The sequence below is a fragment of the Phascolarctos cinereus genome, unplaced genomic scaffold (genome assembly GCF_003287225.1).
Source record: "Phascolarctos cinereus isolate Bilbo 61053 unplaced genomic scaffold, phaCin_HiC Scaffold_1;HRSCAF=81, whole genome shotgun sequence".
Classification (NCBI taxonomy): Eukaryota; Metazoa; Chordata; class Mammalia; order Diprotodontia; family Phascolarctidae; genus Phascolarctos; species Phascolarctos cinereus.
The window spans coordinates 286,015,275-286,036,850 of NW_027555514.1; the positions used below are offsets into that span (position 1 = coordinate 286,015,275).

Here is a 21,576-nt window from a genome sequence, read left to right on the forward strand (position 1 = left end):
TACGGGGTGACTGCAAAGAAAGTCCTCCGCAAACCTCAGAGCATTTCTACGTTAAGTGGGAGCAGCCACTATCATGCCCTGGGAACAGTAAAGACCCCTCCATACATGCACGCTGTGAGTGCCACAGACTCAGAAGACCAGGATTCTCTGTCCTGAAAATCCTGTGGTGCCTCTGGTCAGAGCAAGGACTCTTCCTTCCTTCTCTTTCTTTTCTTTGAGTTAGGCAATGGGGTTAAGCGACTTGCTCAGGGTCACACAGATAGTTGAGTGTTATGTGTCTGAGGCCGGATTTGAACTCAGGTCCTCCTGACTGCAGGCCTGGTGCTCTGGGCACAGTGACGCTCCCTCCTTGTCTACCAAAGATCGTTCACATCCACAAGGACTCAGCCTCAGTCACACTAAAGAGGAAGAACCGAGAAACTGCCACGGGGGTGGCCAGAAAGGGCTCCCTGAGGGCCCGAGAGCGGGGGAGGCGGCACAGCTCCTCGCCAGGGGGCTCAGGCTGCTGGAGGCTGGACACGCAACAAGGAGGTGAGCGTGTGCTCTAAAGACCAGCTGCCCCCGGGGGCTGTGCGGCACTTGTCAGCTGCCTTGCTAAGATCTAAACGGTAACACCAGCAGCGGGCAGTCAGGCAGCATCCAGGGGCTCTCTAAATAGGATCTAGTGCTTCAGACTTCTCATCCCATCTGATCCACACACCAACCCTTGGAGGGAGGGGCTGTTAAGGTCTTCACCTGACAGATAAGGAAACTGAGGCAGGAGACAGATTAAATGCCACGCCCAGAGTCACTCAGCTAACAAGGGCCTGAGGCAGGTAAACCGTCCTCTCCGGCGTTCTCCAGGTCGTGAAGGACTAGAGGTCAATCTGCTCCGACCTGCTCCCCACGGACACGGCTGTGGGAGAGCAACCACACTAAATACAATAATACATTAATAATACATTCTGGAAGTAGAGTCACGCCGGGGGAGCTGGAGTCTGCAGATTCTCTTCTCTCTGCTTTAGGAATCTCAGGACAATCCCTGTCCTTCTCCAGGGCCCTGGCTTTTCTCTGTGTCTCCACGATAGTCCAGACATCCCCAACAGAGATCTAGCACACCTCCTAAAGCACACTTCAATGCAAAGGGTAGGACAGCCCCGCACCCCCAGCACAGCCGAGGATCAAGAACCAAAGGGGGCCACTGGCTCCCATGCTCCCCAGCAGGCGTGCTCCCGTGGGCGGCCGCGTTCCCGTGGGTGGCCGCGCTCCCGTGGGCAGCCTTTTGTTCTTCCAGGAAGAACACCGGGTAGCACCGGTAGGACATGGTGGATATGAAGACGTGGCTGCTTGTGAGGGCATGATTTTGGAGTCAGCTGCCTGCTAGAGTCAGGCTACTGACATATTAGAGAGGGGATAAAAAGTCATGAACAAATTAATACTAATGATAGCATACATTCACAGAGCTACTTTTAGGTTTGCAAAGCACTTTACAAACATTATCTCATCTGTTATTATCTTCGTTTGCTAGATGAGGAAACTGAGGCAGGGAGAGGTGAAGTGACTTGTCCGGAGTCACATCTGAACTCGGATCACCTTGACTCCAGGGCCAGCCTTCTCTCAGCCCCAAGCCGTTTAGACTGCCTGTGGACGCTAGACACTGAGTGATGAGTGAAGACACTGACACTCCCTACTGAAGGGTCCCCAGACGAGGCTCAGAGCTGTCCCAGCCGGCAAACCCGAGGAAAGCTGCGTGGGAGAGAATCCTACACACAGCAGCCGGGGCTTGCGGCCCAGCTCCACCCCTCCCTCCCTGGCGACCTTGGCCACAAGACTTCACCTCACCAGGCCTCAGTCCCCTGAGGGGAGCAGCCCAGATCATCTCTGCATATCTGGCTTTTCAACCCCTGATCCAAGGGTGCCCCGACTGGGAGACATCTGGCAGCCCAGGGCCACGCTGCTGAAGCCTCTCGCTTCACTGGCAGACCCTCGGGGAGGAGGACGCTGGGGCCAACCGGGGCTCTCCTCTCACAGGCCGAGCTGAATGAGGAGGCAGACGCGGCATCAAAGGAAGGAGAAGGTGGCGAGAGGAGCAGGACTGGCCAAGGGCGCTGGAGGAGATGGACATTGGGGGCTACAGAGGGTCGGCTTTCACCACGAGTGCCAGAGAACGTGCCACACGGCTGGGGCAAACACCAACCACTGGACCGCTCGCTTCCCCTGCTTTCTGTCCTGCATCCAAGACTTTCGGAGCAGGGAGGGAGCTCAGCAAGCACCTGGTCTTGTCGCTCTTCGCAAGCCCGGCGGTGGGCGCGCAGCTCCTTCTGACGCCCTCCGACCAGAGGAAGCGCGCTGCCGCCTCGAGTCTGAACTTGCCGCCTCCCAACCCAGACGCGAGGCTCCTGGTTCTGCTCTCGGCCTCGGCATTCTTCACAGCATGCTCACTCAGGTATCTGCAGACAGCCACTGTGGCCTCAACCACCTGACTCCCCGGCTGTTCTCTCCTCCAGGCTGATCGATCATCATGGGGCCCCTTTACCGTCCTGGCTGTTGTCCTCAGACACGCTGCACCCAGAACTGAACCCAATTCTGCAGCTGTGTCCAGTCAGAGCTAAATACAGGGGATCATCCCTTCCTGATTCTAGGAAGGCGGCCTCAGCTTTCTCAGCCATCGCCTCCTACACTGCTGACTCCTGCTAGCTCGCAGGCCCCTAAAGCCCACAAGACAACGGCGTGCCTGGGCCAGTCACCCCCCATCCCGACATAAGATTTGATACTTCCTTCAGTGACGTCACACCTGATTTAGCCCACTGGTCTAGCCACGGAGGCTCTGCCATCCACACTCTTACTGAGAACCAGGCTCGCAACCTCCCTCCGTGCTTACCGGGCACTGGCTCCAAAGCGTTCGACTGGGTGGAGTAAAACGGGGCCCCGAAGGCCCTCCTCCAACAAGGGGCGTCCGGTGTGTCAGGCATATCCCAGAGTCCTCGACAGGTACGACAACAACCCAGAACTCTGAGGACCACGTGAGTCTCGCTGGTGAGCGCGGCATAACTGAGGGAGGCCACCAAGGGCACTCCTGTCCCCTGGAGATGGGCCAAAGGATCCAAACGGAAAAGCCATTTCCTTCGGATGGGGAGGGGCTGCAGGGGCTGCTGGGTGTGGAGGACATCCCAGAACAAGGCAGGGCTCTCCTATGGGAGTGTCATTTCCCTCCAAAGCTAGATGTCACCCAAGAGACATCCGGCTTCTTCTCCAGACTCTGCGGGGCCCGGGCACCCAGGCCTCGGACGGAACCGAAGGTGGGCCGGCCTGCACTGGAATTCACGTGGCCGCCTTGTCAATGACCTTGAGGCTCTCCTGGAAACAGAGTCCCCTACTTTTCACCTCCCCAGCCTTCTGGGGGTGACACTGGGCTGACACTGTAAACTCTCCCAATCTCTGCAGACTGCTGAAAGGGTAGCCAAGAGATGTAAACAGTCTAGAACAACCCTGCCCCGAAGGCTTCTGTGTAAAAAGCAGCCTTGGCCTGGACGCTGGCAGTTAGAGAACGCGCCATGGGCAGGGCACCTCCCAGCCCGCCGGATGCTACCCAATGCCATTCTCCCCTGGGGAGGCTACGGAGGCAGCTCCCGATGGCTCCCAACGTGCTCGTGGCATCAGAGGAGGAAGGGGGCTGCGGGCCAGCGTCCTGGATCTGCCACGCGCTGCCTGGTTCACCTGTCTGGGCTCAACATTTCCTTCCCTGTGAAACGCAGGGTGAGGCACGCTGAATGAGATGGTTATAAAGGCCTCTTCCAAGGTGATGTATTAGGATCCCATGAGTTTTGTTTTTAAACTGTCTTTAATTCTACCAATTTAATCAAACAAATACATATTAAGTGTCCAGGTCTCCGCACACTGTTAGAGGCAAGGGGGGCAGTGGGAGGCAGGTAGCGAGGCTCAGAATCAAGAAGAATGTGGCCCAAGGCCACACCTTAAACACACCCAGGCTGTCTGACCCTGAGCACGTCAGACGCACAGAACTGGAGAGTTGGGAGCCTAGCGGCCTCTGTTCCAACCTACGCATGCCTGCACCCCACAAAGTGTTGGTCCGGCCTCCACCTCCAGACTCGGGGGCGGCTCTGATTGGCAGGCAGTCTTTCCCAACCTCAAGCTTACACAGGCCTCTTTGTACCCTTCCCTCATCACTCCTGGTTCCAGGCCCTGGGGCCGAGCAGAACCGGGCTGGTCCCTTCCCCACAGTGCAGGCCCAGAGGCTCCCAGCCACCTCAATGGAGAGAGTCCTCTACAAGGATGAAAACAAAAACGTGGCCCCTCCCAAGTGCACACAGCGCAGGCTGGGTGCAACGTGGGGCGTGCAGTGGGAAAGACGGGGACTCTTTAGTGAGAGGCCTTGAGATCAGACACCAATCCCAATAATATGGGTCCCATCTCAGTGACTACTCCCTCCCTTAACCGCCCCTCTCTCTACTTCTCCTTTCTCCCTTCTGCCCTTTCCTTTCCACTTTCACATCTGAGTGTGCGTGCTTGCGTGTGTGTGTGTGCATGTGCATGGTTGTTCCCCTCACGTGCCAGCCAACCACTCCCCTTGCCCCTTTCTCACTTGCACAGACTCTACTTGGGCAGATCCTTCACCTTCCTGACCTCTCTGCTGACACCCCCACCTCCAGGATCTTCCCTCCCGTCCGGGTCTCCTCTCTCTGGGGTGATGGCTCCTTCCCTGTCTCCTCTGCTGCTTCCTCCTCCAGGGCACATCCCCTCCCTAACTGGGAGAGGTCCCTGAGGCTCGCCTCTTTCTGCACTCTCCCCCCGGTGACCCCGTCAGCTCCCAAGAATTCCTGGCATCTTCCACCGATGACGCAGGTCCATCTAGCTCGCCCCGGCCTCCCTGCTGACCTGCAGCATCTCCTGCGTGCATCGCCGCCTGCCTCCTGGCATCCCAAAGGGCCCTTCCTTTGGATATCTCGAGCTCAATAGAACCACGACAGAGCTTGGTGCCTCTCCTTTCTTATCTCCCTCCCAGGCCTGCAGGTTCACAGCTGAGGAGGCATCCCGGACTCCTCACTTTCCTGAATGCCACACAATCCTGGCCACGGCTAGTTACCTCTGTGTTCACCAAGCCCTCTCTACTCACTCGCCCTTCATGGTAATCCAGGTCCTTATCATCAGCAGTGGACACTGCAGCCTCCTCTTCCTCAGGCTCCCCACACCCATCCCCCACACAGCTCCCACTGTGGCATTTCTAAAGCACAGGGCCGACCGTGTCAGGCTCTGGCTCGATAAACTCTGGGGGCTCCCTGTCCTACAGGAGAAACCAAACTCGTCTTTCTGACATCAAGAGCCCTTCCCAAGCAGCCCCCAGGCACCTCCCTCGTCACTGAACACGTTACTCACATTCATGCATTCCGTGGGCCAACCCCACTGGCCTACTGGGGGTCCTCAGACATGACACCCACCTCCTGCCCCCATGCCTTTGCACAGTCAGCAAATGAGCATTTGTGAGGTGGCCTCCTACGTACCAAGCACTACGCTAAGCAGCAGGAATACAAAGAAAAGGAAAAGGATCTAATGGGGAGACAACAGGTAAATCACTGTGCATGTACAATACACGTGTGGTATCGACGGGAGACGATCTGGGAGGAAATGGGGCGGGGGGAGACAGGGGAACTCACAGAAGGTGAGACTTGAAGGAAGCCGAGGAAGCTAAAAGCGAGGGTGGGGAGCAGTGTATAGACAAGGGGGAGAGCCAGGGGAAAGGCCCAGGGACACCCCCCCCACACACACACACCTACAACAGCCTCCTTTGTCACAAACTTTGCCTCCCAGAAGCCTGGGTTTCCATCTGAGCTCAGCTTAAACAAAGCCCCCTCCAGGCAGCCTTCCTTGATCTGCTCCCCACCCCCAGCTACTCTGGACTGACCCTGTGCATACACTGTCCAGGTTTTTGTGTGTCCACGCGGCATCCCCTGACAAAATGTAAGCCCCCTGAGGCCAGGGACTGGCTTCACCTTGGTTTTTCCATCCCCGTGCCTGACAGAGTTACTGGCACAAAGGAGGAGCTTATGAACGCTTGTATGTGTGTGTGTGCATGTGCATCGCACATGTGTGTGACTGAAATATGCAAGAAGACACACAGAAGAGAAGAGAAGAAAGGCCGCGTGAGAAGGAGCCAGGCCATACAGGACACATTCACAGCTTCTCGTACGGCCTTCTCTTTTGCTCCTTTGTGGGAGCTGACGACCCAAGCGCCCAAACAGAAGGACTTGACAAGTGCCCGTGGTCTGAGGGACCGCTACCCAAATCTGTGGATGTACCTTCAGCACGTCCTGCTTGCATTTGTCCACTTTGTCCTGGAGCTTCCTGAGCTGCTCCGGGTTGAGCGCAGGGTCCGCTTTGCTGTTGCTCTCCCGGGACACGGCCAGCTTCTCCTCTTTGCAGGCGGCGTGGTACGCCTTCTTGGATGCCTCCACCTACAGGGAACATTCCTCGGCATTACGTTCTTGGACTCAGGCGCTGACTGCTGAGACCACCTAAGACATGAACTACAGGGTAAAGGGGCATCTTCAGGGGAAGTAAGAACGTTTCAGCTGTGCACGGGGGCAACCCCAAACCAAAGCACCTTCCTTCACAGGGAAACGTCTGAGATGAGGGAAGAGGTGGGAGAGAAAGAGCCGAAGGAGAAGCGAGGAAAGCTGGACGTCCCGCTGCAAGATGGGGTCCCCGGGGAAGTCTGACGAGGAGGAGGGCCCCCACACGCACAAGGAAAGCCTGCTCAAGAGAGCCGGGTGGTGCCATTTTAGCAGGGGGTCGACGTGGCCCAGGGCTCCTGGCCTACTCTAGAGCAAGCCCACCAAAGGCCCGCACCACGACTTGAAGAAGTGTGGCCAAGAGGAAGATGAACCACAGTGGGAACCATCTCACTCCAGAACGCCCCCCCCACGAGGAAGCACCTGCCCGAGGCGGGAGGGCAGTGCCATACTTAGCCAGGTACCTCCTTGAGCTTCTTCGCCCAGGGCTTCTGGGCCTTCCTGAATCCATCCTCCGCCTCGCGGGTCTCCTTGAATCCCCCCATCATCTGCTTATGAAATGCCTCCTTCTGCCAATTCTTGATCTTCTCAAAATCCTCATTCATCAGGGAGGCCTTCACTTCGAGATGCAGCTCGCTCACCTTCTCCGCTTCGGACATGATGGCATTCCACGCCTTTTCGACGGTCCCGTATTGTGGACCTAGACACAACAGAGGAGCGCATTTGGGACTGAGTGGCAGGACCTGGGCAACAGCCGATACAGAGGCTGACGCTGGACTTCCATCTTCACGACAAATCTACTTCCCTGCTGCCCCTGTCCCCAGCACTGCTCAATGGTCAGCTCCCACTTGGGAAGTCTAGGTGAAAATGGAAGACAGTCTGAGTTGGGTTTTCTCAAACGTTTGGCTTTATTAATTTTGTTCAGACATACTGCAATGGAGCTGAGGCTTTTTGGGGGGAGGGGGTGTCATTGGAGAGGTAGAAGGAATCAAATTTAAACCCCCTCCCACTGGCCACTCTTCTAACAGGATTGGCAGAGAGAAAGAAGGCAAAATAGGCCATACTTCCCCACTTCAAGAAAAAAAAAATTACTTGGCCTGAAAAATGTTGATGTTACGGGGTGCCATATTTCAGCTCAGAATAATTAGCAACTGTTCCCAAACGGGAGGGCCAAAGTTCTCACGGATGACCCAAGCAGCAGAATTCTAACCCGCTGCCCTTGGCATCAGCCACAAGCGCGGCACATCCACGCTTGTGAGCTCTGAAATGCCTTTCTCCGATGACCCCAAGCGGTCATTCCAGCCTTCCCCCCAGCCCTCGGTCCTCTCCCAGGCTATCGCTCCTGCACCGGCCACCAGCCTTCCTTCCTCAGCTTCATCCCCTTGTGAACCAGCTCAATGCATCCTCTTCCGTCTAGTCCCCGGCCCCTTCATCCATGACGACAGCAACAGCCAACATTCACACAGCACCTACTACGTCCCAGGCGCCATGCTAAGCGGCTTACAATTATCACTTCACCGGATCCTCACAACAATCCTTGGAGCAAGGTACTAATGTCCTTATTTTACAGCTGAGGAAACTGAGGCAAAAGTGACTTGCCCAGGGCCACCAGCTCCTCCGGGTCAGAGGTGGCATTTGAGCTCAGGTCTTCCTGACTCTAGGTACTGCAGCGCTCCCTGGCTGCATTAAAGATCCTGTCCTGCAAAACTTCAGCCTTGCATCACTCCCACAATCTACCGTCTTCATTCCCACACAAGTACTGCTGAACAAAGGTGGAGCAAATCAGGAAACCCACGCTGGTCCACTAGCAGATCGTGACCCGACCTCCCCTGGGCCCTCACTGCTACTGGGCAATCCTCACTCTCTCCACAGCGGCTCTTCAGAACCATCTCAGCCTTCCTCAAACCTCCCAGGATGCCCCTCTCTGCCCCTCACCTAAGAAGCCTGCCTCATACTTCACTCAGAAGGGTCCAGGTCACTCCCTGAGAGCTCCTCCTCCTTCCCTGTCCCCCATCGCAGAGCCCCAGGGGCGCCATGTCTCACACCAGGAGGTGCCCTTCTCCTGCCGGGGGGAGCTTCTCTTCAGCATGCCGCTCCCTCTCCTCCTCCTCCTCTCACGTGTCTTCAGTCACTCCTTCCCTCCTGCCTCCCCACCACCTGCTGTCCCATCTCTCCCCTCCTTTTGGGGCTGAATTCCAGAGAGGGCCGTGTGCAGTACGCGCCTCCATGGCCCTTCTTCTCACTCTCTTCTCTTTTTTTGTCAGTTGGTCAGCTGATATTTCTCAAGGGCCGCCACTCTGTTCACCCTGGAGCACTCACGCCACCCCTTTGTGAGCTGAGAGTCGCTGCTCTGCGGGTCACTGACCTCAGGGCTCCCGAGGTTGGCTCCTCGAGGCAATCTGACTCTCGGTTCCTAGGGGTAGCTTTGTCCTGAGTCCAAAGCTGGCCATCTACAGGGCGCTGCAGGCCATGCTCCTTGAACACCTGGTGGTTTTTCTCTGTTCCCTCCTAGAAGAGGAATCCCTTGAGGAAGTGAAAGAGAACATGAACTGACCCAGTTCGGGAATCAGAAGAGCATCTCATTTACGGCTGCCAAGAAAACGGATTCCAAGATTGGCGGCGGCAGACACAGTCACTTCCTAGCCAGAGGACAGCTCCTGGGTCCAACGCCATGCTCTATGGCACTCTTCTTGACACCACGGTCTGGCCTGCCCCCGCATCACACGCTGCTCCCTCCAGTCACCGGCCATCTCTCAGCTGCCACATCTGTCCTCGTCCTCCTGGCCTCTTCTGCAGCCTTGGACACTGGGGAGCAGTCTCTTCTCTTTGGTTTCCCAAAAACCGGAGAGGAGAGTGTTCCAATCCACCTCTCCCCCGGCGCCCCGCCTGGCTCTCCTCCCTCTCTGCCCACTCCTGCTCTGTCTGTGCTGGCCCTTCAGCCAGACCCGTAGGCGCCAGTAACTGTGTGTCCCCCTCGTTCTGGCTCGGGCCCTCTTCTCTTCTCACTCCAGACTATTCTCCTCAGTGATCTCATCACTTCCCATGGTTCCCATGACTCTCAGCTCTACTTTGCCAGCCCGAGATCTCTTCTGGTCCCCATCTCTAATTGCTTTTTAGACCCCCTGAAGCGTAGAAATAGTAAACTCAGCATGTCCAAATCTCTGGAACTCACTCTCTTTCCTCCCAAGCCTTGCCTCTTGCTACCTTCCCAGTACTGTGAAGGACCACAACCCCCAGGCCTCCAGGCTCACGGCCCAGGGGTTTTCCTCACCGTCTCTCACCCCTCCTGCTCAATCACTGGTCAAGGACCTGTCATTTCCAGCTCTGTCATTTCTCTCCTCAGAGCTGCCCCCACCTGGGGCCTGGTCTGGGCCTCGTCACCTTGCCAGCCTGGACTACTGGGACAGTTCGCTGGGGGTCTGCCTGCCTCAGGTCTCTCTCCAATCTGGTGCATCTTTCATATCAATCTTCAAACTGATCTTCCCCAAAGTCCACCTCTGACCACTGCACACCTCTCCCTACTCCATAAACACCACTGGCTCCCTACTGCCTCCACGATAAAATACAAAATGATGTTTGGTATTCAAAGCCCACCACACCTTTCTCCCCACCCCCACCTTTTCAGTCTTCTTCTACCTTATTCTCCCTCATGTACTCTGCAATTCTGTGACCCTGGACTCCTGGCTGTTTTTCACACAAGAAGCTCTAGCTCCCACTCCTCTGGCTGTGCCCCCTGCCTGGAATGCCCTCCCTCCTGGCCTCCCTGGCTCCCTTCAAGATCCAGTTAAAACCCATCTTCTACAAGAAGCCTTTCCTGAACCACTCACTGCCCGGCCTGCCCTCTGGTGATCAGCTCCTATTTCTTTTCTTTTCTTTTCTTTTAAGGCAATTGGGGTTAAGTACTTGTCCAGGGTCACACAGCTAGAGTCAAGTGTTTGGTCTGATGCTGATTTGAACTCAGGTCTTCCTGACTTCAGGGCCGGTGCTCTATCCACTGCACCACCTAGCTGCCCCGGTCAGCTCCTATTTCTCCATTAGATGGTGAGCTCCTGGAGGGCAGTGACTCTTTTACGTTTCTCTGTATCCTCCTCCGTGCTTAGCCCAGTACCTGGCACACAGTAGGTACTTTAAAAATGCTGGCTGACTACTAAGTGTGAAGTTAGCCTTCAACAGACACAGTAGAGAAGATGAGGGGGCGGGAGACGGCTGGCAGTACAGGGCTAGGCCAAGGGAAGAGCATGCCCACGACAAAGAAGTTCCCTTCATTATTTCTTTGCCTCTCTGGATAGTTTTCCTTGTTAAAAACAGCAAAATGTATTAGTGTCCCCACCTCCTGAAGGCAGGCCAGTGTCAAGGCGGGAGCATTCCAGGAGCTGAGGTAGGCCCTTCCTTCTCGCGCCCAGCTGAGATCTGCTTCCTCTCCACTTCGGCCCAGGGGTCGTCGTGCCCCAGAACAGCCCTTAATGCATCAGTAGCCAACACATGAGGTTTTCCTCCTTCTTCTTCTGCAGGTGCAACTTTCCAGGTACCTTCAAGTGCTCCTCCCTCCTATGGCCTGGTTCTGACCCCCTTTCCCTTCCTGGAGCCCTTCTTGGGCCAGCTCTGTCCTACCTGGTCCATGGCTACCCTAGAGCAGGGCTGAGGCCCAGTCACCTGCACTGCTTAGAGCAAGGTTCTGCACAGAGCAAGGGTCACTCCCTGACAGTGGCCAGGGCTACTCCCGACAACCTGGGCCTCTCTCCTGCTCCTGGCACACGTCGTGCTTGTTCCTTCCTCCAGCTGTGGCATGGTGCCATGCTGTGGTAGGGGTCCTTCTACCCTTTCTGCAGGGCCACACCCATCTTTTACTTTGCTTCACGGCCTGGAGTTCTACCACCCTTCTCTCCAAGAGGGCCCTTGGCTATATGAGAACACAGGGTTTAGAGCCCGAAGACCCGGGTTCCAACGCTGGCTCTGTTCCTTACCTGCAGAGTGGCCAGTCAGACCCTTCCTCTTGGGGGGACTGGACCAGGGGTTCTCTAGGTTCCTCTGGTTACAAATCCTGTCACTTAACTTCTCTGGGACTAACCTGACTCATAAGAAAAGGAAAGAAAAACCCAAGTTGGACCCCTCCTTCCAAAATGTGGCAAGCTGTTTCTGCCTGGCAGTGGGCACAGACCCCTCCAGAGAGACCCTGCCCTGATTCCAGCAGCACCGAATGTTAGGAGAGGGAACCTAGAACATGCCTGGCCCATGCCCAGGGAGGGGCCGGGGGTGTCCAAGGTCACAGAGCTCAGGCTCTCCTAAATCACAGGCACCTCATGCGCATGTAACAAACACCTATTGCCACGGCCACCGCACTCCCCAAGTGAGAAGGCGATGGCAGGCTGGAGGTGCCCACTGAGACTTACCTGGGACGCTTTGGAGCTAGTTTTACAAAATGAATGGAGGCTCTTGACCACTTATTTGCTAGAAACTTCCCACACCAGGGAGCGGCTTTAGCCCACTTCTCCAGAAATGAGGCTTTAGGAGAGGGAACCCCACAACTTTTCCGTGCTATTGGGAGCCGTGGCTGGCAAGTAAGGAGTCAACCCAAGTACGTGGGGCAGGAGCCACAGAGATTCCCAGGATCAGGCTCTGAGCCATCTCAGCCAGGGCCTGCACTCACACTGCCTGGCTCCTGCAGAGATCACACGGTTCCAGGCATCCTGGACATGGGAACGCCTGACTTGGAGGAGAGAGACGAGCAGGGTTCAAGTCCCAGCTTGATCTTGACCCCTCCTGGAAAGAATGGGCAGAGCTCTGCAGTCAGAGGGCCTCAATGCTCTGACGCCCCAGTGCTGCATACTTCTGATCATTCATCTGCAAAAACGGTGGGACTAGAGGGCCTGACATTCCCCCTTCCCCACTAAGATCTCGCATGCGACCCTCTGTTTTTCAGAGCTGGAAAGAACTGGGAAAAAGAGGCAGAAAGCCTGGGTGTGTGCTTTCACTGGTGTTTGGCATTTCCCTTGAGGAACCTCCCTATAACCAGGTCTGGCTCCACCCCGAGCATTGTAGCAAGCTGATTTGGGGAAGGGACAAGAGGCATGCGCTCCCAGTGAGCTGCCAGGCTCACTCTGGAAGCTGGTTATTTACACGATCCCTTTTCTTCTTTCCCCTCTGAGGAGATCCTTTAAAAAGGATCTCATCCAGCTGCTCATTTTACAGATGAGGAAAGTGAAGGGACTTGAGCTGGCCAGTGAGTGGCAGAGTCAGGGCTAGGAGCCCCCTGACCTCGCGGCCTGCCTGTCTGTGGAGAGAGCTGACATAAGCCCGGCAGCCCCCCAGCACACGTGAGCAGGAACCAGATGAGCCCTGCTCCCTTGCTCGAGCCAAGGCCCAGGCATCAGGGAAAGAGCGCTCTTACCCTTCTCCACAAGCTGCTTCCATCGCCTGGCCCACTCTGTGAGCTGCTGGGCATAGGCCTTCTCAATGCGCGCCCGCTCGTGGACACAGTTCATGAGGTCATTGCACAGTCGGTGGCCATCATCAATCCTCTTGACTGTTCTTTTATAGTTTCCAACCTAAAAAGAAGGCAAGATCTGTTGTCACCATCTATCAGACTGGCCAACATGACAAAACAGGAAAATGATAAATGCTGAAGATGATGTGGGAAAATTGGAACACTGATGCATTGTTGGTGGAGTTGTGAAATGATCCAACCATACTGGAGAGCAATTTGGAACCATGCCCAAAGGGCTATAAAAATGTGCATACCCTTTGATCCAGTAACAGCACTTGTAGGGCTGTATCCCAAAGAGATCATACAGGTGGGAAAAGGACCCACAGGCACAAAAATATTCATAGCAGCTCTTTTTGTGGTGGCAAAGAATTGGAAATTGAGAGGATGCCCATCAACTGGGGAATGGCAGAGCAAGTTGTGGTATATGAATGTAATGAAACACTATTGTGCTATAAGAAATGATGAGCAAGCAGACTCCAGAAAAACCTGGAAAGACTTGTATGGACTGATGCTGAGTGAAATGAGCAGAACCAGGAGAACGTTGTACACAGTAACAGCCACGCTGTAAGATGATTAACGTTGATAGACTTAGTCCTTCTCAGCAATGCAAGGATCTAAGACATCTCCAGAGGCCTCGTGATGGAATATGCTATCTACACCCAAAGAAAGAACTATGGAGTTTGAACGCAGATGGAAACATACTATTTGCTCTTTTTTTCCTGTTATTTTGTTTCTTCTTTCTTGTGGTTCCTCCTATTGGTTCTAATTCTTCTTTACAACATGACTAATGTGAAAATATGTTTAGTAGGAATGTATATGTCAGATTGTGCGCCGTCTTGGGGAGGGAAGTGAGGAGGAAGGGGGAGAAAATTTGTAACTCAAAAGTGTATGGAAATGATTGTTGAAGTCTAAAAATAAATTAATTAAAAAAAAAAAGATCTCTGTGTCACTGGAGCACCATGGGGGGAGAACCAAGTTGGGGGAGCCCCAGGGCTCTGACAGGGCAGGACGGCAGAGGGCAGGGGGTAACACAGCTCCTCTTCCATGACCAGGAGTGGGACGGGAAGCCCCCCATGCAGTTCCCTGTGCGGGCTGAGCTACCTGGCAGCTTCCACTCAGACAAAGCATCAGCCCCTGTCAAGGAGGCACAGACGGCATTTCCACCACTGCCTGGAAGGCAACATCACATTTTCTTTCTCTAGAAAGGGCACTGCTGTCATTTTGACAAACTCGCCCTATCGCTATGTGGGTGGGATGGGCTGAGCTGGTTGTTGAAGGGTCCTAAGCAGGAGCCGAGAGGAGCCTCTGCAAAGCTCCCGATGCCTGTGGGCAGGGCCCCCTTCCTTGTCTGATCTCCTAGCACTCTGCCTACGTTGATGCACTGAATCACTCACAAGGAACAGCCTCTGTTCAACTGGACAGAAACCATAAGCAAGACAGAGTGGACAGAGCAGTGGCACGCGCAGTCAGAACACCTGAGTTTAATTTCCTGCAGATTTCTTTCCCTTAATTTCCTCATCTATAAAACAAAGATGATAGAACTAGGATCTACCCGGCTTCTTAAACTTTTTCCACCTGTGACCCCTTGAGCACTTCTTAAACTCTGGGTCACGACCCACACACAGTTTAAGAAGCACAGACAGGTTGCTTCTAGTTCTAAATGCTAAAATCTCCCAAAAGTAAAGGACCAGACACTATCCCAGGCCTGAGTATTATCCCAAAAAGTCTTGGCACACAGGGGCGAGTAGGTGGCGTAGTGGAGAGAGCACCGGCCCTGGAGTCAGGAGGACCTGAGTTCAAATGCAGCCTCAGACTACACACTTGACACTTACTAGCTGTGTGACCCTGGGCAACTCACTTAACTCCAAGTACCTCACCAAAAAGCAAAAAAAAAAAAAGTCTCGGCACGGTCAATAAAATCCAGTGAGATACCAGATGTGGAGCACTTTGCAAACCCTACAAAATGCTATACAAATCCCAGCTGACGTCGTCATGGCGCCAAACGCCAAGCCTGGTGCAATGAGCTCCAGCCCAACACCTGGGATCCACCAGTCAGCTCGGATGCCTCCTGGCCCTCACTGAGCCCATCTTCTTATCTGTAAAATGGGCACAATAATATTTGCACTACCGTCTTCAAGGAACATACTTAAAAACCTCAAACCCTGAATAAATATGAGACAATATGGTTTGACTATTCAGACTGGAGGAGAGATGGAGACAAAGTGAAGGAGGAAAGAGACTCCCTTCTCAGGGGCAGGCAGGGCAAGCTCCCCCAAGAAGATGACAAATGAGCAGTGCCCTGATGTTAGCAACAGAGTGTGAGTGTGTGTGTGTGGGGGGGGTGAGTGTCCTGAAGGAATGATCTTGGGGAACAGCAAACAGTCCAGGATTAATTCAATCTCATGAATCCAGAGTGAGTGCCTCCTACACATGCCCTGCGGAATGGGCCCCATGTCTGCCCGAAGGGAGCTACACTCTAGAGTGGAGGCACAGTGTGGGCAGGCCAGCAGCGGCGGAGCAATGGAGAAATCCAGACAAAACCCAATCTGAGCAGTTCAGTTCGGCTGCCATCTGCTCCCCCCAAGGCGTGGGGACAGGCTCTGGGGTAGGGACCCGGACGCTTGAGACACCCTTGGCTCGGGGAGCCCCAGTGATCTGCCCGGGCTGAGGCAGCACTCCAGCCACAGTGTTCCTGGCTCTAGCTAGGCAGTAAGGCTGTCAGCGACCACAAGACGAACATCACCTGCCTTCAGTGAGCTTCCTTCCATTAGGTAAGTAAACGGGATGTGGCCACAACGTGTGAGCAGGCATGGAACGCCCAGGGAGTCAGAGTGAGAAGGGAGCATCAGTAGCCGCCTGGGGGCCTCCCTCGGGGAGGGGGGGCACCTGAGCTGAAGTGCGCGGACTCAAGAGTTGGAGAGGGGCAGGGGTGGACTGCATATCCAATTGTACATATGGCCAGAACCGGGGTACAGGCTGCATGAGGGACCAGACAGTCCATCAGTCTGGAAAGGGAGACTGCAGGAAACTGCCCAGGGCTCTCAATGCCAGGGTGAGAGGGCAATGGGGAGCCAGAGGAGGGTACTGAGCGGGAGACTGACACAGTCAGGCCTGTGCTTCAGGAAGATTATGTCTACAAGTGGGTGGAAAACAGACTGCAGAAAGAAGCCCATGGGATCCAGAAAAGCAGCTAGGAATCTGCTCTAAGAATCCAGGGATGGTGGTCAAGGAGAGAACCGGGGGGGGGGATTCTGTGGCAGGAGAAAGAAGGGGAGAGATTCCAGCAGGCCAGAGAAGCAGAACTGACAAGCTCTGGCAAGTGAGTGGACGTGGAGGGTGAGGGAGAGTCTGAAAGAGAGGGTGGTTCTGAGGGTGGCCCTGGGGCAGGGCAGGGCGGCTTTGGGGGATGCACAGAAGTAAGCCTCCCAGTGGGTGAAGTTCAGGGGTCAGTGAGCAGCCCAGCTCGGCGGGAGCACAGCATGAAGGGGAGGGGAGGGAAAGAGGCCTGGAAGTAGAGGCTGCGGCCAGTCTGGGGATGGCCCAAAGTGCATCTCTTCCCATTGGGACCAGAGGTCTGTGAGCAGGGGAGGCCAGGGTTTCTCAGACCTGGGCATCTGGGAAGACTATTCTGGCAGCTGTGGGAAAGATGAGCCAGAGAGAAGAGAGTGGAGGCCAGAGCCCAAGTAAGGAGGCTCTGCCAATGGTCTAGGGGAGAGGTGACAACAACCTGAACAGAATGATGCAAGCATGCATGGTGGGCACGGGGCAAGTGGTGGGACTTGGTGATCAACAGCATTGCCCTTGGGGACTGGAGGGGCAGAGCAAACCAGCCTCGGTTCTCCCAATGACCACCGTCTCTCACATCCCATCCTGACCTAGCCCAGCTGCCCCAACTCTGGAGAACGGCAGCCTTCCTCACGCATCTCATTGATGGGAATCAGGTTCCACGCAGGAGGCTCCATCCACTCCCATAACTGAGGAGGAAACACCGACAGGAGGAGGCGTCCGAGGCCGCAATCCCTTCCTCTCCTCTGAGTCAGTCCCAGAGGCGCCTGGTTATTTACATGTTGCCTCCCCGTCAGAATGCTGGCTCCTGGAGGCCAGGGATGGTGTTTTTTGGCCTCTGTATCCCCAGCACTTAGCACAGTGCCCGGCACATGGGAAGCTCCGTGTCTGACCAAGCCAGAGAGTGGTAGGACGTCCAAGTGTTCTGGGGACGGCCTCCAGTGACCACCAGGAGCCTCCTCACAAATGTGGCCGAAGCCCCGAAGGCCCTGCCACGTCCAGCAGCAGCTGGTCAGGCTGGAGGACCGGAGGTCACCTGCTCCACTGACTGCTCCCCACTGAATTCGCTGAATGCCCAATGGGTTCTCGGGCCTTTGTTCAACCATCTCCAGGGAGGGAGAATCAAATTCAGCAACAACCTGACCGCCACGAATCCTGCATGGGGCTCAGTGCTATGAGGTCCAAAGAGAACTACTGCCAAGACACAGCCCCAACTGTGTTTATGGGCAGAGGAGCTGCATTCAAATCCTGCCTCAGTCACTTCCCTTCCCCTCCCTGGGACTCAAGGCCTCTGGGGAAGTTCCCTTCCAGCTCTCATCTGATCTGACATAATGATGCTAGCCCGTCCTTGCCTGTGAAGCCGAAGCTCTGTTAATAAAGGCTAGGACCAGGCACAAATAACTAATGTTTGTCTGGCATGGGCCACAGGGCATGGGGCAGGGGAATCGCAAGACGAAACTGAAGAAAGCATCTGAGCCGATTTTTCCAGGACGGCACAGGCAGAGCTGAGCTGTCCAGAGCCAAACTTAGGGATGTGTATTCAATATGCTGCATACCACCTTGAAAAACCACCCTCCCCATGCCTAACTGAGCTTTAACCCAAAGTAAGCATACAGGGATCTCTCTATTCATCTGTGAGAGCAAGCCTGAAGCCCAGAACGGGACCACTCTTTGTACAATGGGGGATGCCTTCTGTCCATTATTATCTGACGGAGCACTTAGCCAAGAAAAGACCACTCAAGGCACTTTCCCTGGCAAAGAGCAGGCACAAATAACCGTATCTGAAGACAATGTGATAATTTGCCTAGAAAATCCCAGAGCAGCAGAGAACAAACTGCCCACAGCTTCCACTGAGTATAAGGACACACTGACGAGTGAAACCACAAACACCACCAAGATTTCTCTGCACGGCAGCACCCACATGCAAGAGGAAATAACAGGATGGGAAAGGTCACTCGAGACAGCTGCAACACGCATCCAACCTAAAAAAGGAACAGGGAACTCACCCCTAACTTTTAAGATGTGGCATTTTATTCACAGTTCACCATCTCGGTATATTAGCTTTGCAGTTTAAAATAAAAAACACCTCCCTCCCTTTTCAAAATACCAGTTTGTTTTAATTTTAGATCACAAAATGGCTGGGATGATTTGAGACACCACAGGCTTTCCTCCAGAATTTATTTGGAATCCATCTCCATCTCATTCACAACACACCAAGTCTTCGCAGGCCTGCAGGGATGGCCTTTCAAAGAAAACACTGACTTGGGTGACTATGGGCAAAGCTGCCCTCCCACGCCAGAGCCAGGAAAAAAGCCACCTGGAGGCGTTCACTTGTACGAGTCCCGGCTGCAGAACGAGCCAACGTCACCTTTTTAAGAGACAATGTCTTTGTAGTATTCCATTTTGTCAAGTGCAGATGCGAGCACAGGGCGTAGGACATTTTTGTTTTTAATATGATAGTGGTGATTACTTTTTTAATGTTGACACATCCTTGCATTCCTGGTGTAAAGCCAGCTTTCTCACAGTGAATGGTCTGGGGGATTTGGGGGAATCCTTTTGCCAAGATTTCATTAAAAAATTCTGAACTGATATTCATTAATAACATTGTTCTTGAATTTTCTTTCTTGGATTTCTCCTTCCCTGGTTTTGATATAAAAAAAAAAAAAGGCAAATTTCCTTCCTTCTTTCTTTCCTCCCTCTCCTTCCTTTTCTCTTTTCTGCCCTTTGTCTCTTCAATATTATCTTTTATAAAATTATTGTTTTTCTGACTCGAATGATGAATATGGTGAATGCAGAGAAGCCAAGACATCCTTACCTGAACTGATGCAGAGCTAGGACAATGCACACAAAGACCACAGCAATGGACACGGACAGAACAACGACACAATGATGAAAACTGAACCGTGTGGAATTACAAGCCCCGAGTGTGATCCCAAGGAAGAGCTTGGAGCAGGCACTTCCAGAGGTGGGGCGCTGTGGGCCTGGACCGCTGCACAGAATGCCAGATTTTCTCAATATTTTGGTTAATTCTGTTGGAATGTTTTTTCTTGTTTTAGCAACAGGTTCTCTAGGAGGGGAAGGGAAGAAGGGATATACTGGGAAATGAAGATGATGTAAAAACCAATGACATGGATAGTTTTTATTTTAAAAAACAAACAATCCAACTGAATTCTACATCCCCTCTGTGCTCCTGCCTGTGGTCACATCCCAGGCTCTCCGGGCAAGTTTTGCCTTGACCTTATTCAAGAACAGTATGGCCCCATTGGTCACTGCATCCTGGAGAGTGACAGAAGCACGGACCCCGCCAGCAAGCTTTGGCAGCCTGAGGCTTCCTTAGCCTTGACACAGGTATCCTTCTCTCAGAGACTGATCAAAGGACGTGTGACAGGCTGGCCCAGAGATGAGGGCAGCCAAGGAACCAGAGAGACCCCGGGAGAGCAAGGTCTCCCTCCCTGTTCCGGACAGGTCCTCATCTTAACCACCCCAGAGAGATAACGGTCAAAGCCCTTTCTTCCAACTCTCCAGAGATGCAGCTGTCTCAGGAAACTGATCCAGCTCCTCACAGTCTCCCCAGTCATGAAATCCCTGAGATGGGCCAAGTGAAACCTCAGATTGCAATCCGAGACTGCCTCTCATTGTCCCCTTCTCAGAGGCCAAAGCCTGTCAGCGTTCCCACGTCTCACTGCAGGCTCTAAGAGCATTGTTAATTAGCTGCCCTCCTGGCCTCTCAAGCTCACCCTCCCAGTCTATTCTGAGCCACAGGCGCTGGGTGGGGGCTGTGAACCACCCCTCTCCTCCTGGTTCTGCCAATCACACTCCCTCCCAGCACTACCAAATCAACCACAGGCCCTACAAAGTCAACTGAAAAGATCGCCTCATTCTTACTCACTCAGAGAGTCTCCCCTTACTGTTTCACAGGGCGCTCTCCTAGGCTCCTATGGGTATGATGATCATCTCCATGCTGGCGACTCGAGGATTTTATCCTGCCAGCCCGAACCTCTCTCTGGGCTTCTGGTCACGTGACTATCGGCCATCTCAAACCGTACGTCCCTACAGATCTCAAACTCAGAGTGTCTAAAACCGAGCTCATTATCTTTTCTCCCCAAACCCTCCCCTTTTCCCACTTCCCCTATTACTGCCAAGGGCACCTTCACAGTCATTTAGCCTGGCAACCTTCACGTCCCCCCAACTCCTCATGCTCTCTCATCCCCCCCCCCCGCAAACAGCTGTCAAGTCCTACTGATCTGACCTTCACATCGTCTCCCACTCGTACTTCCTTCTCCCGTCTGACACTGCACTGATGAGGTTCAGGGCCTCATCTCCTCATGCCCAAACTACGGCAATAGCTGCTGAGGGGAGGGTCTGCCCGCCTCAAGGCTCTCCCCGCTTCTACCCTCCACCCAACTGTCGCAGGGAGTTTCCTAAAATCCAGGTCTGACCGTGTCATCTCCAGCGGCTCCGTATGGGCTCCCGGATCAAACAGAGCATCCCCAGCTGCCACTCAGAGCCCTTCCTCGTCTGACCCGCCCCTTTCTCCCTCTCCTCCACACTCTCCGTGATCCGCTGATCTCCCAGCTTTCTCCCAGAAGCCACTTCATGCCCCGGCTCCGGTGTCTCTTCCCCGGCTGTGCGTCCCTCCTGCTGACCATCCTCTCTCTCCTCTTTTCTAATCTCCAGCTTCCATGGCTCTTTCCCGAAAGCCTTTCATGATCCTGTTCACGCCCACTGCTTTTTCTCAGTGCCTCCACTGCACCCTGCCCAAAGCCTGTTAGCACCGAGGGGCTGGTCGGCCGTCTCCCCCATTATGCCCTCAGCTCCTGGAGAGAAGGGGCTTTCCTGAACCTTGCTTTACACCCCAGTGCTCAATACGGGGCCTGGATGACATGAGGCGCTCAATAAGTGCGGGCTGACCAGACAAACAACCCTGACAGAATACGGCGTGAGAAGTTTACTAATGAGGCTCAGAAGAAGGTGTGACAGAGGTCGGCCGGGAGAAGAATCCGTAAAGGCCTCCCGGCGGGGGCAGTGTGTGGGTGGGGATCCAGGCGTCAGATCGGCAGGAAGAAGCCCGAGGTCCAAGCCCCATCCCTGGTGAGCTGTTGTTTCCCCTGGCGGACCTCATCTTCTGCATCTCTAAGACTCAAGGAAGCCGAGGGCCCCTTCCGGTTCCCCATTCAGGAAGTGCTCCAGAACCAGACACAAAAAATAACAGTGTGCAGTTGTACGGGGCGCCGGGAAGTCTTCACGGGGTTGGATGAAACGGTTTAGTGGCTGGACACTGAGCCAAGCCTCGGGGGTGCC

At 54.3% G+C, this 21,576-nt stretch overlaps 1 protein-coding gene across 7 annotated transcripts in view; it reads right to left on the reverse strand.

Annotated features, from left to right (window-relative positions):
- PACSIN2 (protein kinase C and casein kinase substrate in neurons 2) overlaps positions 1-21,576 on the reverse strand; it is a 163,337-nt gene that overhangs the window by 15,287 nt on the left and 126,474 nt on the right. For all 7 annotated transcript variants that reach the window (XM_078147774.1, XM_078147783.1, XM_020982800.2 and 4 more), the window contains 3 exons: positions 12,895-13,051; positions 6,971-7,206; positions 6,294-6,449 (listed from right to left, as the gene is read on the reverse strand). In XM_078147774.1, the coding sequence (XP_078003900.1) occupies positions 6,294-6,449; positions 6,971-7,206; positions 12,895-13,051 (549 nt within the window). The remainder of the gene's footprint in view (positions 1-6,293; positions 6,450-6,970; positions 7,207-12,894; positions 13,052-21,576) is intronic.